The sequence below is a fragment of the Argiope bruennichi genome, chromosome 5 (assembly GCF_947563725.1).
Source record: "Argiope bruennichi chromosome 5, qqArgBrue1.1, whole genome shotgun sequence".
NCBI lineage: Eukaryota > Metazoa > Arthropoda > Arachnida > Araneae > Araneidae > Argiope > Argiope bruennichi.
Genome location: NC_079155.1, coordinates 51,159,962 through 51,179,242, shown reverse-complemented (window position 1 = coordinate 51,179,242; position 19,281 = coordinate 51,159,962). Strand labels below are relative to the sequence as shown.

The window sequence follows — 19,281 nt, the reverse complement described above, 5'->3', positions numbered from 1 at the left end:
TGTAAATAATAACCGAACAGAAAAATTTTATTATACAAAAATTATAATTTAGAAACTATTTAAAGTTTTATTGATTTCTTGATCCAAACAAATAACAGAATGGAGTTCACTGAAAATGCAAACGATAAATGAAATAATTAAAATAAATTTTCTAAACAATTTTATTTTTGATAAATACTGATAGAATTGGATTCTTCAACTTTTCTAGAATAAATTAAATGCAAACAAAAAAAAATCTTTTGGAGAACTAATAAATTTTTTTTCATCAGTAGAAAGACACATTTTCTTCGAAAGAAAGAAAGGGCGGGAAAAAATGCTCACACGATAATTAATGAATGGTCTTTGCAAACTTGACAGCTTGATTAATTCGGTAGAGGTGAGCACTGCGCTTCCAGAGGAGAGCTTAGGAGCATTCGGTCTAATTAATATCTGGCGATTCCTGTGCTAAGATTTTAATTCAATGAATCAATCTTAGCGATGATAGAGAGAGATTACTCAGGATCGATCTTGTCTTCAGCGATTCCTCCTCTTCGAGTAGTCATTATTCTGATACTAGACAGTTGTTAACACTTTTGCTGCCGGTAACAAGATTATATGCTAAATGAGGGTTTCTCTATCTTTTTGCTATTCGTAACCGCTTTTCTTGTTCCGAACTAAAAATGTTCATTGACTGAAGAGTGATAACGGTCCCATTTCGAAAATCTGGGATCCGAAATAATTTTGAAGATATGGCCAACTAGGTCGCTGCTATTATATATATATATATATATATATTTATATATATATATATATCTGTGTGTGTGTGTGTGTGTGTGTGTGTGTGTGTGTGTATGTGTCTTATTTCGTGATCCAATTCCACTTTCTCTACTTAATTAATTCAAGAGAGATTTGTAAAATTGCTGAATTGGCTAAAAGCCTAACTTTCCCACACTCCGAGTGAAGAGGCAAAATACCGCTGACGAGACAAATTCTTTTTTTAAAAGATCCCTGTGTTTCCCTTACCTCGTCGACGCATGTAGTAAAAATCCCTATCGAAATCTTAATAATATATTAGCACTGTAAAGAAATGTTTTCCCTATCAAAATCTCAGGTTATATTCGTTCTTCTTTCCCACTTCTGCTTTTGTGCCGCGCTGTGGACGTGCCTTGACCGCGTCTCTGCTTGTAAATAGTTAAATCTGCTTTTCCGATGGATATTAAAATTAATTTAAAAAGATAAAATGTATCTTCTATGTCATCAAACCTACCTTCTGCTTCAAACAAAATAATGCTTATATATATATATATATATATATATATATATATATATATATATATATATATATATATATATATATATATATATATATATATATTGATTAATAAGCCAAAATATTCCTTATTCCTAGTATTCCTGTAGCCGTGACAGGACCCAATCCTTACAACGTCCTTGAGTTCGCCGTCCGAGTTGAAGCGCTTCCCTTTCAGATGTTTATTCAGGGAACCAAACACATAAAAATCGCAGGGCAACATATTCGGGCTGTAGGGCGGATGTTCGAGCTGTCCCCAATTGAACTCTGCCAGTTCTGAGCGTGTGATCCTGGAGACGTGTGGAGGCGCGTTATCATGGAGCAGAACCACACCCTCTGTGAGTAGATCCGGTATGTGGTTCTTGATGAACCTGCGTCGTCTTCGGAGTGTCTTACAGTACACATCGGAGTTAATGGTTCTTCTGTGCTCGAGGAATTCAATAAATACCGGACCTTGGACGGCGAACTCAAGGACGCTGTGAAAAGTAATGGGTCTCATCACGGCCACAGGAATTCTGGGAACAAGCAATCCTTCGGCTCGTTAATCAATGGGATCGTTGTGCTCAGGCCTATGGTGTAAACTTTGAATAAAGTCTTCATTTATACCATTTTGATTAATTTTTAATCAAAATGTAGTTAAAATTTTGAAAAAAATCTCTTTTTTTATAACTTGCAAAAAAAATTAGTTCTAGGACTTACGGTTTTTGCTATAGAATTCTTGAACTATTCATGCGATTTTCAGATAATATGGCAGCTTAAAAACATTAGCTTGTTAAATAGAAGTAAACATGTAAGTAACAGAAAACAAGGAAATAATGAGTTCGTATTAAAGATAATCTAGATACACAGATCTTCGTTTAATGCTCGAGAATTGACATATTATGTGAAATTCCTGACCTTCGAACACATTTCATTTCATAGAATAATATAAAAATGATGTTAAAAAAAATCGTTTGGAAAGTTCACCAATAGATCGTTTGTCAAAACCATCATCAAGTACTCGAGAATTGTCTCCAATTTGGACCGTTCCACTCGATCTCATGTTCCAAAAGTTACACCACTTTAGCACCTCACTCTCCAGTGCACCCTTTTCATTTATTTATTGCTTCCCTGGTGGTTATTATGTGATTTTTTTCTCCTCAGCAAACCCTTGTTAGGAAAGGAGAGTTTTTTTTTCTCCCTTACAGGTCTGCGTCGAAAGCGAGTCGTAAAAAGTGGGGATGACTAAATTTTTATTTTTCTTAAGAGGTGTTATTTTTTATGCCCCCGCTCCAAGTCTCCTAACTAGGTGCCGACTGTAGATTTATTGCAGCCTATAAATACAATGTAACGGAAAAAATTTTTTGGTGAAAGGATGAAATTAATGTCGCTTCGCTAGCGGGTAGGGAAACCAAATTCATATTTGGGTTCGTATGGGGAGATGAAATGTTGCTATATTAAAGAGCATTGCTGGAATGTAAAATAAATTTGACGAAAACAAATCAGAGCGAAAGATATAATGAATTTGTTGGAAAACATCTAAAATATATGATAGCCATTTTAAGCCTTCAAAATTTACAACCATATAACAATTTAGATTTATAAAATTTGCTATCATTGGAATAATATGGACAAAAAAATGTAATGTAGAAGTAAAGGAAAATAATAAATTTTTTTCTCCTCGCCTTTCTAGAATATCAACAACACATCAGAGTTTTGATATCAGCTTTAGTACAGTCAAGGTAATCGAGAATGTATTTTGGATACCCCCCCCCCTCCTACTTTAACGATTTGTATTCGAAATTCGATGTAAAGCTACAATTTTGGTATAAATTTTTACATTAGATTTCACTGAATTACTTTTATAATTTAATGAAGAATACCGAATATATAATTTGGACGTTTCTTCTTTCGTCCAATCGGATCTAAATTCGATACAAATTGCAATTTTGAGAAACTAGAGCTACATACTATAAATTAATTTTGTAATCGAATAAAAAACAGCGAACATTTTGGCTGTCTTTGGACAAGTTGGTTTAAATCTACGATTTTGATTTCAAGACTGCATACTGAATTTTATTTATATAAGTCGCTGCATTTTTATTTTTTCTTATTCGAAGAATACAAAGAAAGTACCATAAACATAAAAAAAAAAAAAATTGAAATCGTGATTTTGATGAATCTTCGAGTTTCAAACTTCCATGATGCCGAAAAACACATTTTTGGTGTTATGCCTGTCTGCCAACACGGTATCTCAAACACAATTGGAGTTCGACGGATTATACAGGGTGTTTATAAAGTCCCGGACCCATTTTGATGTTTAATAACTCATAAAATAATAAAGATATAAACAAACTTATGGCATTTATTGATGGAATAACTCATATATTTTCCTTTTCAGGTTTGAATATTTTTACTTTTGTAAATATCGTCTGCGCGTGTGGTTAATTTCAGTTTCATTTTCCAGTCTAAATATCTGTACTTTTCTAAATATTGTCTGCTTATTAATTGCATTTTTCTCTCTTTTGTTTTTGGCAACTATTGCAATGTTATGTTTACTTTTGATGTGTTTGTTCTATATAGTGCTTTTGTATGTGATGTTTTATTCGAGCGGATATTAAGGAGAATGCATACACCACAAGAGAAAGCACAGATTATATGGTGGTTCATAGAAATGAAATCGATAGTGCAAGCACAGAGAAATTTCAGAAGAATTTACCAAAAAGATCCTCCATCCAAAAACAGCATCTTGCGGTGGAAAAAGAATTTTCTAGAAATTGGAAGTATCGAAGATAAGAAACGTTCCAGACGTCCTTGCACAAGTGATTTTGATGTTGAGCGTGTCAGAGAGACATTTTTACACAATCCTAGAATATCTGTGAGATCAGCGGCAACAGAATTGGATACGCCAATTTCGACGGTGTACAAGGTTATTAAGAAAAAATTAAGACTGCATGCATACAAAGTTCAAATTGTTCAAGTTTTGGAACCGAACGATAGGCATAGGAGGATGGCCTTTGCAACAGATATGTTAAGGAAGATAGAAGATGCTGCTGATTTTCTGAAGAGCATAATGTTCTCCGATGAAGCATCCTTTCATGTTTCTGGCATTGTTAATCGCCATAATGTGCGCAAATGGCTCTGTGGATTCCGACATGCTTGTCGCTACCTGGCGTGAAATTGACTATCGACTTGATATTCTCCGTGCGACGAAGTGGGCACACGTGGAAGTTCATTGACAAGGGTCATGAAACTTTTTGAGTCTATTTAACCATTTATGTTATTAATTTAAATCTATCTTTATTATTTTATGAGTTATTAAACATCAAAATGGGCCCAGGACTTTATAAACACCCTGTATTTAGTATATAGTCTCTATTCCAAATTTGCAAAATATTTATCAAATTTTGAACAAAATGCATTGAGATGAAATCATCCGTTCGGTTGTTCGTATATAAGTTAACATGTTAATTACAAGAACCAAAATAATTAGATAGATAAAATTTGGCATATAAATTTATCTAATGTTTAGTTACCTGGAAGCTAATTCAGCAAGGAATGATTCATTTTTCGATCTATTCTTTCACAAGCATTTAACACCAGAACTCAAACACACAGCTACTTTAATGTATCAAATTTGGTATGGAATTTTTGTGAATACATCTGTAGTTCTGTTTTAAATTTTGGTTTCAATCGATCAGAGAAAAAGACATCCAAAATACACATTCAGTGTTCTGATGCTTTTGCAATAACCACATTCTAGCAATTTATCACCAAATTTCATGCGGTAATAGAGTCTTTCGTAACCATAAGTATATGCGGTATAGAGTCTTTCGTAACCATAGTATAAGTATATGGGTACACCATATACTTATACCATATACTTATACCATATACATATGGGTATTCATCATAAGTATATGGTACAATAACACACAATACATTTACATACACATAATACACAATACATAATTATAATAATATACAAGAACATTTATTTGTAAATAAAGAATAAAGTTGTGGGCATATCATTAACCGCAGGTTAAAGTATTGCACACATGAATATACAGATCCACATAGCAAACTCACTGTGAAATACGATCCCAAAATTTGTTACAGATTTTAAATGTTAACTATAAATGCATTATTAAATAAATTTACTATTTTGCTTTATGGCTTTATAGAGCTAATGTATTCACGAGGGCATAGATGGATAGACAGATAGGTTTCACTCTAATGAATTTCATATAAAATTTGAAATAGGCCTACACTTTTGCTGCAGTGACCATATGCTAAATATCACCCACCCAGTTCACTATGCTTTAGATTTATGGTGTTCACAGTTAGGCGGAAATATAAAATTCTAGAATGTTGAGTTTTTGCTTTCTATTTTATTGATTGCATTCATATAAAAAAATAGACAGACGTAGAATTACTCCAAATTTTGATATAGATCTCGTATTACAGATACAAAATCAAATCTAAAATTTGTTCCAGCTGGTTTATAGCATTTCATTCACCTAAATTACATTCTATGCATGTACTTGACAGATTTAATCCAAAAAACAGAATAGATGTATTACTTTGATTTAGATGCAATATACTGAATATTTTTTTTTAATCTTGAATTGTTTTTCAAGTATGTTCATAGACGGACAGACGCAAATCCAAAAATGCGTTTCTTTCTGTCTATTCTTTCGATTTTCTGTCGATTCATCTATTCTTGCATACGCTGACGTGGTAATTAGCTAGCAGGTGTATTCTCGCTGAAACTTTCTTGCATAATCTCTAATAAATATATAAACTCTATGCCATTGGCGAACAATAATTATGAAAGAGTGTTTTAACACGCGATGTGCAATGATTTCTTTGTGATTAATAAGTGATGAAGTTAATACGTATTAGAAAACCAAATGAATATTTTGAATTTCAGACTGATTCATACCAAACTGATACAGAACTCAGGCCGTGGTGGCCTGATGGTAAAGTCTCGGCTTCGGAACCGGAAGGTTTCAGGTTCGAGACCCGATTCCACCGAAGAACCGTCGTGTAAGGGGGTTTGTTGCACGTTAAATCCGTCCTGACCAAACGTCCTCCCCCTGGTGTGTGGTGGAGAGGGGGGTGCTAGCGCAGGTGTCGTCCTCGTCATTTGACCGCGGTTCAAAGTTACGCGGTCCGTCCCAAAATAGCCCTAGGGTTGCTTCAAACGAGACGTTAATATAACTAAACTAAACTTGATACAGAAATATTAGTGCAAGACCATATACCAAATTTCATATATTTAAATCATTCCACTTATCGCATTTACTTGTTTGTGAAAGTACAGATAGGCAGATGGTTAAGCCTTGACGGATTTCGTTCAAAATCTCACAATATTCTATATTTTAGAGGCTAAATCTATATATTAAATTTTATATATCTCGTTATCTCCGTTTTGTAGTTATTTTTTAACTTATATTGGAGCAAACTGACAGATTACCTCTGAGTAGATTTCATTCGAAATTTAATTGAAATCTAAAGATTTGGTGTAAAGACACCCAAATTCATCTATCTAGCTCAAAGCATTTTTGAGTTATCTTCTTTACAGACAGACAGACAGATAGATATAATTCCAACAGTATGTTTTTCGATATCAGGGAGATCCGAAACCTGCAGATTTTTCAAAATCTCTTGTTCCATTTTTTTTTCCACCCTTACATTACTTTCTCTGTATATATATTTTTATACAAAATAAGAGAAGGAAACATTATCAGTTTTATATATATATATATATATATATCAGTATATATATACTGATATATATATATCTATCAATATATATATATATATATATATATATATATTGGGTATTGAGCAAGGCCACTAGTATTCATATTTTGATATTCAAAATATCGTGCATGAACGTTTCGTGCTTCGTAGTATAGTAAACATTTTAGATACCTTCTTTTCAGCAGTAAATTCAAAATATAAAAAAAATTTCAATATTTGTATCAAGATCACATTCCAAATTTCATTTATCTACATGGTTGCGCGTTTGAGTTATTGAGTTAAATATATGTGAATGTTCTGTCCAGAAGATGGTCAACTCATTGACGGATTTGGTGCAAAATGTGATGGGAATCTATATATATATTATCATAATGCTCAAACGAATTGAATTAATTTAATGATTCGTACGATTCATTTTTAATTTTTCGATTATATTCCATTATGGTATTATTTCCGTGTCCTAACGAATAGACACGCATTAAAATAATTTCGGACTTACTTATTATGAAATTGTACAATTTCTCATCATGGGAAATCAACTATTCGAATAGAAATTCATGCAGTTATTCAGCTTGCAATACAATTATTGAGTTTATTTCATGGAACTGAATACAATAAAATTGCTTAAATGACTACAAATATAGTTTCGTGTTTGAAGTTACTTCAGGCTTTTTTGTGATATTTGTTTTTAAAATATTTACTTCCCACGGGTTTTGTGTTCGTGACAGGTACTAAATATTTTAGTATTTTAAGACCGAGTGTTTGCGCATTTTTCCAATAACTACCGAGTACGTTTAATCTTGCATAACTGCCACTTTTCTCCCGAACTTTAATTCATAAATATACAATATTGTCATCAATTAAGAGCTCTGAAATATTTGTTGCTTGCATCCAATGATAAAACAAAAAATTAATCTTTTCGGAATTCAATCAATTTATTGAATTATGAAAAGATTAATTTTTGATTGCAAGTAAATTTTGATTTCATGCGACAGATGCCATCTGATATTCAGATTCAGTATAAGATTCCATAATGTTACTATTATTAAATATAAATTATATTAAAATTTTAGATGAAAAAGTGATAAAAAATAAAATAACTTTTAAAAAACTGTGTTTATAAATGTATTGAAAATAAAATAGAATTTCTTATCAGAAATATGGATGTCTAAATAAAGCTGCAAAAGCGCGAGTTTCTAAAAACAATACCATATGAAAGTTAGATCAGAATCCTCAATGAATATGTTTTTAAAAAATTCTGTAATATTGTTCAAAAAATAAAAATGTATTATAAATATGATTAAAATTCTACTTAGAATATTTTTATCAGCGCATCGTCTCACGCTTTTATGACTTTTTTATCGATTTTTTTCGGATTAAAATATCATTTTCTACTTTTCAGTGTATTAGTAAAAAAGAATTTAAAAACTCTCCATTTATATTTTTTATTCCTGACTGAATATTTTTTAGATATTTCCTCAGCACCCAATCTGTAAGTATAAGTCTCCTCGATTTTCCTGTTTAATCAAAACCAGCATATATTGACATAAGGAATGCTTCTGTTTGTTTAAATCATATTAAAATTTTAGAAGAAAACACATTTTAAATAATATTTTTGTGTTTACAATTTATTTTAAATATAATAAACACATATTTATTATATTTTTGTAATATAATAAATATGTGTTTATTAATATATTGAAAATAAAAAAATAATTTTTCATCAGTAATATGGACATCTAAATAAAACTGTAAATGTGTGAGTTTCTGAAAACAATACCATATGAAAGTTAGATCAGAATCCTCAATGAATATGTTTTTAAAAGATTCTTTAATATTCTTCAAAAAACAAAAATGCATTATAAATGTGATTAAAATTCCACTTAACTTAGAATGTTTTCATCCGTGCATCGTCTTACGCTTTTAAGATTCCGCCCCCCCCCTATTTCTGATTAAAATATCAGTTTCTACTTTTTAGCGCATTAGTAAAAAGGAATTTTAAAACTCTTCATTTATATTTCTTTATTCATAAGACTGGCTATTTTTCAGATTTCTTCAACGCTCAGTCTTTAAGTCTAAATCACTGGATTTCTCTGTTTAATAAAAGTCAGAACATATCTACATAAGTCCTTAGATAATGAATGAATTCGTTCGTTTAATTCAGTGCCCCCGTTTCAAAGTCACGTCGCAGCAATTGTCACTGTCAAAATGATCATTTATTTTCTCTACTTTAACTTACTCTATTCAAAACCATCACCATCATGAAACACCCTCTATAGAACGCTCTGAAGGTCCATCTAATTTCGGTCATATCCCTTCTATGATTAATGGACCGGCAACCAACTTGAGAATTAATAGCATAAAGAGGTTACAAAGAATATATTTACCCGTCGGTAAAAAGCAAAATGGCGCGTCGCAAATTAAGTCTAACCTTAGCAAACAAGTCTCGAGTATTTGTCCAACTCCCCGCTGGGAAAAAGGAAGATGATATTTTTCTCTAAAGAATCTCCTTCCTCAGGGTTTCGGCAGAAGATTTTGACAGCGACGACAGCAAAACGTGTTTGGAATCTTTGAAACATTTCTTATTTATCCGCGAGGCAGTGGCAGCAGCAAAATGGCGAGTGACAAAACCTCCTGAAATTCGAGCCCGTGAGTCCAGCGATTCACTGGGTCTGAATAGAATTTTATTTCGAGTTCGGTTTTTATTCGAAACTTTCGGCGATGAAATTCAAAGAACCAAAGAAAATACGAGTCTATGAAAATAAGAAACTTTGCCACCGATGTCGTGATTTCTGTTACACTTGCATCAAAAGTTGGGTGAACTGTTTTTGACTGCGTCATATATTATATTTCACGAGAAATTAATCAATGAACAGCAAAATCAAATTCGAAACTGAATATGGTGAATATGAAATATTTATTTAAAAGAGCATAATTACATAAAAGCTACAATATTAACAGGCCATACTGCCCTTTAGAATTTTAAAATTAAGCTTATATTAATTACTTACTATTACTATCAATTTCACTACATTTTGGTGTTCCTCAAAGTACAAATTAGCATTCATTTTCAATACCTAAATATGATCCCCCCCCCTGCTTCTCCCAGTAGAAGCAAATGTATTCTTTCTTATTTAGCGACTCTATTCATGTACTTATGATTCAGCCCCTCGATGCAGTGCATCACTCTTTATATATTTTCTACATATTTTTGTTGGCTTCATTGACTTTCTTCTTAAAACAACATGCTAGAATATGAAAATAAAATAATATTTTTACTAGTATTTAATAGCAAAATCTCCACCATTTCAAAGGGCATGAAATAAAATCACGATATATAAATGTGTGTGCTTGTGCGTGTGTGTGTGTGTGTGTGTGTTTAATAAAATCTCTTAATCTAAATTAAATCCTAATTAATGTCCTAATGTTAAAATCTCTAAATCTAAATTAAATCCTAATTAATTAATTAATTTCCTAATGTTTATCTCAATTTAGCCCATATTAACTTAATTCTAAAATGTTCTCTTATTTCCTTATCCAGTTCCACCATTTTTATTTAATCAATGCTACAAAAGCTCTAAAATTGCTGAAATCGACAAGTTCCCATACTCCGTGTGAAGGAATAAAAATCTGTCAACCTAAACAATTTTTTTTAAAGATACTTATTTCCCTCTTACCTAAATCGACACGTATAAAGAAATCCGTATCAGAATTTCATAGTATATAATCATAGGAATAAATATTTCGCTAGCTCTTTTCTCTTTTGTGTTGTGATGCAGATTGACATACTTTTTCGGTTTTTGCTTGTACATAAATTCTGCCTCTCAGGATGGAGTAAAGCGGAGTAAAGTCTCCGGATGGAGTAAAGTCTCTCTTCAGCCACGAAACTGCTTATATATATATATATATATATATATATATATATATATATATATATATATATATATATATATATATATATATATATATATATATATATATATATATATATATATATATATATATATATATATATATATAAAAGTATTAGAATCAAGTTAATAGGAAAATATATATATATATATATATTATAAAATACATTGCTATCCAAAAGATTTAATTCTAAAAGATACGAATAAAAATCAACTTCAGGCTACCTTTCTGGATTTAAAAATCGAAATTGCTAATGATAAAACAATAGTTGGTATATACGATAAAAGGGATGATTTCAACTTTAAAATAACAAAACTATGTAACTACCATTCCAATCTAAACTCTAAAATTTTCAAAAATCTAATTTTCTCACAAGTTAACAGGATCAAAAGGGTTTGCAATAATAAAAATTCTTATATTGAAGCATCAAACAACCTCCTTAAAAATTTAATTAAAAATGAATTTCCTAGAAATTACTGTAATGTCAATTTTTTAATTAAACAAGATATGGTTTGGGATTAATCCTTTGGCTTAAATAAAAATAGAACTTTCCTTGCATATTGGATTACTCAATAGATGGCGCTGGGAGCCTACATCTGTTTACATAATTTACCGCTAGGTTTTTAAAAACAGTGAATCACAATCAATAGTTTAAAGTTTTCTTGACTGTTAATGGTATGTACTGGCCTTTTCGTTTTTAATTTTTATTTTTAGTGCTTTGTTTGTTTTTATTGTTATTTTTGTTTTTGTATTTTTACTTTGTTGTGGTTAATTTCTTCTTATTTGTTGTTTTATATTTCCTTTCTGTTAAAATGGTATATCTCTTGAGCATAATTTCAGGGGATTTTAAGGTCACGAGGAATCATTTTTAGACAATGTCTGTTTTTCCTCACAGAAAAAATCCCTTTCTTTGAATCCCTGCCTGAGGGTGACCCTTGAAAAAGTCTTCAGGCCGGATTCTTTTTTTATATTTTTTATAATATATATATATATATATATATTTCCTATTAACTTGATTCTAATACTTTTGTATCAATTCATCTGTGTTTTAGAAGTAGCTGCAATTGCGCGTTCTAAATACTATGAAGTTCTTTTTTTGGTTTTAGTTTAAATAGGTTATAAATTTTAGTTGCGATTTCGAAACTGTTTTTGTTTCGTTTTCATTTTAGTTTCGTTTTCAAACTTTCAAATGTAGGTTCGAAACAGTGAAGAGACTTGGTATTTTTAATTTCGTTTTATTCTATTCCGAGTGGCAGGCATGATTATATACAAGAAAACGCAGCGCGGCACACACAGAAGTAAGAAAAGGGAAAAAAGGGGTCAAACAGATGATCACTAGCCTTATATAACATTGAATTTCTGGCCAGGCACCAATTCAATACACGTGTGACCTTTGACACTTTTTGAAGGGTAAAAGTATCACTTTCATTTAATGCTTAGTAATAATGGCTTAGTAATGGAATTGGATCACGAAATAAGAGAATATTTTAGAATATAGTTACTATGGGCTAAATTAAGATAAAATCTTGGAAATTAATTAAATTGAAATTAGAATTGAAATATCATTATATATATATATATATATATATATATATATACGTAGTTAGAGAGACGAATAAGATATGAATTTTTAAAAAAAAGATCAGACAATTATTTTTTAGAACATTATAAGCCTAAAAGAACTTTCAAAACTCAAAGCTTGTTAAAAGGGATTGCAGCAGTAAAATTAAAACGATGACAATGCGACTAACTATTAATAATCGATTTTTATCAAGAGGGAAAGTTTTTAAAAGAGAGAAGATTATGGTATTTCGTAGAAAAAAATCCTAAATACTTAATTTTTCGACTTCGTACTAATTTTCTTCCAACTTCTTTTTAAGCCTGAAAAACTTTCTGCACTTTTAAAGCAAAGTAATGAATTAAAACAACATTCTTGACAAATAACAGAAATTTAGTGCTATAATTTTTATAAAAATTAGTAAGTATTAATAAATTATAATACTTACCATGGAAGTAGGGTTTTATTTTAAAAAAGTTAGATTAACTCATATGCGTTCGCAATTAGTTCCAAAATACTATTTTACATGGTGATTAATTATTACAGTAATTAAGTACTTTATAGAAATGACTTTATACCAATTAAATGATGATAGCAGATAATCATACAAAAGATAATAATTATTTCGTATTTTCTAAAGTGAAATAAATAACTTTCCGATTGAAATATCTGTATAGATAAATAGTTTAATTTGGCCTTTTCACAACAATCCTGTTTAGGCTTTCAACAATTAATATGAATTTAAAATGCCAAACTCTGTGAATTTAACTTCAATAAAACTTTACTGAATAGTTTTATGCAAAAGCAAATGACAATTATAATTAAATTCCTGTGACAGCTTAACAGTCTTTATTCGTATTGTATTGGGCCGAAAACACAATTAAATTTATTAACATTTAACTTATTTGCTTTCTTCGTTATTTAATTAGATTACTCTTTCCATTCTGGAGTCTGTTGTCCAATTCACTCAATAAACCAGTCTCCTCAAAACTTTCTCGCATACTTTCTAATTAAGATCTTATCCCCTCTCCCCCCCGCATAAAATTATAGACCTGGTTAAGGCTATAAACGATTTGCATGGCATTAACGTGCAACAGTTATGTTAAATAATATTCAAATACAAAGACAACAAATATACACAGTCGAGACGAACACAAACAAACAAACAGCAGCACACTACAGAAAACAGAAGCTCACAAGTAATAATCGACCACAGCACACAAAGCGCGGCCAGACAGAATTCAGCAGAAGAGGGAATCTTCGAAGCTACACTCTACGGTCTCTCCAAACGGTTGCAGTTCTCCACTGTCTTCTCGCTTTAACTGTATCCAACTGTCGACTAATTACTATACGACTGGCTACTCCACACATGATACGATTCTGCTTCTACAATAAACACCAGAACTCGGCACACAACTCAGTTCGGAAATCACTTGAGCTCCACACAACGCTGGAATATTACGCCGTTGCTTCGTTATCCTCTCGACGACTCGTTTCATGACTCAGACTGACTACGATTCATTGCAGCTTGAGATTGCTGGCCTTTTATAGTTCTCGGGAGGCGGGCCGAGAAGGTTCGAGACCAATCAAGTGTATATTGGTTCCTATTGGATGGATCGCTAAAATTCCCGAAGTTTCCAATAATATCTATTTTTTCGCTAAATTCGCCTTGTTGCCAAATCGTCAAATGATCGCCAAATTTGTCGCCAAGCTTTGAAATCACTGACGCAGTACCCGATCAGCACCCAATAGAGCTGATCGTAAAACTGTCTTTCCTATGATTGAACTAGCCGTGCTGGGAAGCACCAATACAGATTTGTAACAATATATACGTGCATGTGTGTGGGGGCAAGGGGGATGTGCACGTGCTTGTGCGTGTATTTATGTATATATATAATTTTGCAGTCGTGTGGCCAAAAAGGAGACACTTTAGGGATACATTTTAGTTTATTTTACCACGAGAGGGCAAAATTTGTACAGGAGAAGCAATGATGCGCGTCTATTTACATCGCGATACAAGATTAAAAAGTAATAGAAAATTCAAGAATAAAATAATATAGTCTAATCATATATATATATATATATATATATATATATATATATATATATATATATATATATATATATATATATATATATATATATATAAAGAGAGAGACAGAAGAAGTCAAGTTACTCTTTGTTGCTTTACTGAGGGGAGTAATATCAAGATGTTCTAGATTAAAAGACAGACACAAGATCAAAAATGTCTAAGGAAGTCTGAAACGTTCAGATGAAGGTCAGAAAGTCTGAAATGTGGAGATTCGTCAAATATTTTGATGAATTTCGAGTTCGGAGTTTTTTACGAATCCAGTACTTCGTACACGAAAAAGTAAAAAAAAAAAAAAAAAAAAAGTTATGCTTATGAATTATATGAATTTTTGTTTCGAATTATAGCATCTTTAAATGGTTATAATCCTATTAAGCAAAAATTCGACACTTATCTGACGCAAGGCCACAACGATTAAATCGTTAAATTAACAACGATTTTTATCCATCAATTTTTTGAATTTGAGTTCAGCCAGATTTCTTCCTATATTCATAATATGCATTGACTATTTTGAAAGGAAACTCAAAATTCTGAACCAAGTTCAGATAATGATGACGGTAACTGAAGCAGCACCTCATTTCGAAATCCTCCAAGCCACACCCACAGGGAAATGCCTAAGGTAATTTAATATATACTTTGTTCGAATATACGGCGATCAGTAGAAAATGTGAGACTTTATAAAACGCGAGAGATTGTAAGTGTTTTCGTTCCCAAACTGAAATTCTATCACATTGTGAGGGTTCATACTCATTGGATATGAAAAGTATTTTGAGATAATGTAGTAATAGTATCAAATTTAATTTTGAATAATTATGTTTCAAATAAAAATCTGAACTCTAGCACAAGTAGAAATTAACTTTATTTAAATGACAAAAATAATCAGCCTCGTTGTTTCTTATGGCACTCGCCACGAACAAGCCCGCTTTTCCTAGACAGCCGATTTAAGCCTAAGGGAGAGCGCCTCCTGTTTTTAACGTAGAGCAAACTTGGGCCAGGAGTACTTGACTAATCACGCATCTCTCATTCGCTTGCACAACCCCTTTTCACAGGAGTGCACATTCACTCATCTCACAGATAGAACAGGAAGAACAACCATGCCCAAACCGGGACTCGAACCCAGGACGTCCAGATCATGGGGAAGACGCGCTACCCCTATGCCAGGAAGCTGGCATTATCACCCTTATTTTTATTTTATTTCTTCCGCTTATCTTAGTTATGTGTTTCAAATCCTTACATATTTCTTGTGATCTATTTTATTATAAAGTCATTAATAACATGATTTATTGTGACGTCATACATTTTGTTGTATCAGCCAGAATGTTTAAATTTAAAAGATTTTAGAATGTACGTGCCAAATTTAATTACATAAATAAGTTCTCATTATAAAAAGTATTCATCAAATTGATTGCAGAACTTGATATATTTAATGCGCCATTTCTTTTTCTTTTCAAAATCAAATACCAAAAACTTTTAAATTCTTAACATATTTTTTAACATTTTTGAAATTTAATTCATTTATATCTTAAATTTCAAAAGTCTTTTTAATGATTTATCACTACGCATATTTGGCTAAATTTTAATGCTTCTCAAATCAATTATATTCTACTGTTGACATCCTAATGCATTTTAATGTTTTTGATATGGAATGGTGGAATATATTTAACTTTTAAATATTTTATGCATTTTTTAAAGTATTTTTAGGGTTCAGACATCATAATTCTTTATGTGTTATCTTTAACACTTTTATACTTGAGCCGCCAAACCGACCGCGTAAATTCTATACAGGAGGGACGGGAGGGCTGATTTCAATTTCAAACAAGGAAGGCAGGATATAAAGCAAGAAAATCCATGGTAATAACGCATTTTACATTCTAAACTCCTCGTTTCAAATAAAATCCGATTTGCCAGGATAGAATTTGCATGATCGGTTGGGCTGGGTCAATAGTTAAGGGTTAATATTTTCAAACTGATTGTTTACACATAATAAATACTTAACATGTTTTATAATATTCTTATCATTCATCAGTTTTAGTTCATTTTTAATATGTTTGTAAGTGGAATTTTTAGGTTGTGTGCATTTTATTTTCATAAATAAATAAATAAAATTCCATTTCAGTATTTGCTTAATTTCGACATTTTCACCCCGTTTTGATCATTGGCTGTGGCCATTCCCCCAAGCAATGTAGGTAATTTTAGGTCACTGAAACCTCATTTTGAAGATTCAATGCTTCTCAGTGGTTTGGGGGCGACGATCATTCGTCAAGTTTAAATACAAATGAAGAATGTGCGGATTTCGACATTAGTTTCGGGAAAATTTTCTTAATCGAAGGAATAAGACTTAAAAACTTACCCATAACTTTCATATCCCTTTCTGCTTCTACTGACTGGAATGACGGAGCTTCTGCAGACACTTCACATCGATACGTGCCCGTGCTATTTAGATCCACGCTCCGGAGGTAAACGGATCGTTGGCCAGATTTCGACAACTGTAGAAAAGAAAAAGGAATACTGAGTTAAAGGATCTATGAACTCTGTATATTATCCACTCTAATCATGGCTTAATATTGACACGACATCTTTAAATTGGATGTGTTTTGTCCCCTTTAAAAAATATCCTTAAGTTTTTGTGTCAAAATTTGGTAACTTGGAGATAAATTTGACTTGAATTATATATATTATGCACTCTAATCGTGGCTTAATGGTGGTGCCCCGATATCTTTAAATTGGATGTATTTTGGCTTCTTAAAAGAACATTCTTAAGTTTTTGGCGCCAAAATTTGGTAATTTGGAGATAAATTTGGCTTGAACTATGTATATCCACTCTTAATAATAATGGCTTAATATTGTCACGACATCTTTAAATTGAATGTATTTCGGTTTCTTAAAAATACGTCCTTAAGTTTTTCGTACCAAATTTAGTGACTTGGAGATAAATTTAGCTACGTTTTAAAATTTTGATGGCAGATTTAGCAATGCATGAATGGTGGTGCAGTTTCTATTCTTTTCCAGAAAATTCAGCAGACTTCCGGGGTATGTAAAGGCATTAATGCAATCGGTTCAGATCCTAAGAAGCTAAATGTATTTTCTAAATTCAGGCCTGCAAGGATCGGAGGTTACTACAATTTTCAGAGGCGGAAACTCCGTGAGCCATCAAATCCACCTATCATTCAACTGTTTTTTGCTTTTATTGAGTAAGTGGGACAAAACCTATGATCATCAGTGTTTTGAGCCTGTCCAAACTGATGAAAATTGTCGAGAATCTATGTGGATTTGCTATATTGTGTTTAAAATTTTTCCAGTCTCTGAAGATAAGCTAATTCTAAATCTACTTAAATTAGGTTTAAAAAAAATCGAGAAGATATGTTATTGTTCAGTAATATCTTTTCGGGTATTTAACTTTAAGAGTAGTCTTGATTGTTTACAGAAATCAATCTCTTTGATTACAACACAGCAAAGTTTTTTGTCCTTATGTTGCTACTCAAGCAATATCAAATGTGATCAGAGTAGTCTTATACAAGTTTATGAGCTATAAGATAAAAGTGTTAAGACCTTCATAAAATGGATGTAATGCTACATGAATTTAATGTCTCATGAATCGTAATGTCTCAACTTATTTTAAGCATCAAAAGATGAACAATTATTTTATGAAATGCTATAACTTACAGATCTATACACAAAGGATCGCATTATCTTGAGCGACATGGTAGAGTTCAAAATTTCAGCAAAATTAATAAAATGTGGCTTTCAAAATAATGTACTGGTTTATATGGTGCGGAAATTCTTGAAATATTTTATAATCAATTTAAATTATTTCTAATATTTTGAATCTTTTAAACTTAAATCTCGACAAATAATAAAAACGAATGTATTTGTGTTGGTGGCTTCTTTACAGGTCAGGCCGTTGGACATATAACAATAAAATTTGAAACAAAGAGAAAAAAATATGCCTCCTTTCTACATTAATATCTAAAAATGCACTACCATTTTTCATTTTAAATGTAATTTTTATGTCATTATAAAATATTAAAGATTCTCTTTTCAATGATATTTAAATGCCATGCTATTTGTAAAACACTCTTTCATTGTTGTATTGAAAATCAAACTGATTTCATTATTTTATAAAATCTATATATTGTTTAACCGTTCATTCTTTTCTAGTTTAGTTATATTATCATTCCATTTTAAAGCAGCCCTAGGGCTATTTTTTGATGGTGTCCAAAAGTTTGAACCGCAGTGAGATGACGAGAGTAACATCCCCGCCTCCCTCCGCTTAATTTATAAGTATTTTACCTCAGTTAGCATACTGTCTTAAAAAAAGAAGAATACCTATTTAATCAATTTGATATTCGGATTCTAATTTCTAAAAATTAATTTATAAATAAAATTTGTATTATTACCTTTCTTTGTTGTAATATAATGAAATACATTACATTTAGCTAAATAGTATATAGAAGTTGATATGCATTGCCGAATTTAACCAGCGGGTGTTATTTCCCCAAAACTTCTTTTCATACACCCTAATAAACTTATTATGCCAGAAAACATCTTATATGACACTGGCGTACAGTAATTACAAAATACTGACATTTGGTACGAATTTAGCATTTTTACAGAATCTATCGTGTAATCCTTGGCGAGTTATTTGGCGATTAATAGTATCCAAAAATCGAATTTGTGTTTTAGACA

At 31.4% G+C, this 19,281-nt stretch overlaps 1 protein-coding gene across 2 annotated transcripts in view; it reads right to left on the bottom strand.

Annotated features, from left to right (window-relative positions):
- Positions 1-19,281, bottom strand: part of LOC129968823 (cell adhesion molecule 1-like) — a 164,943-nt gene that overhangs the window by 40,803 nt on the left and 104,859 nt on the right. For both annotated transcript variants that reach the window (XM_056083093.1, XM_056083094.1), the window contains exon 3: positions 16,946-17,081. In XM_056083093.1, coding sequence (XP_055939068.1) covers positions 16,946-17,081 — 136 coding nt within the window. The remainder of the gene's footprint in view (positions 1-16,945; positions 17,082-19,281) is intronic.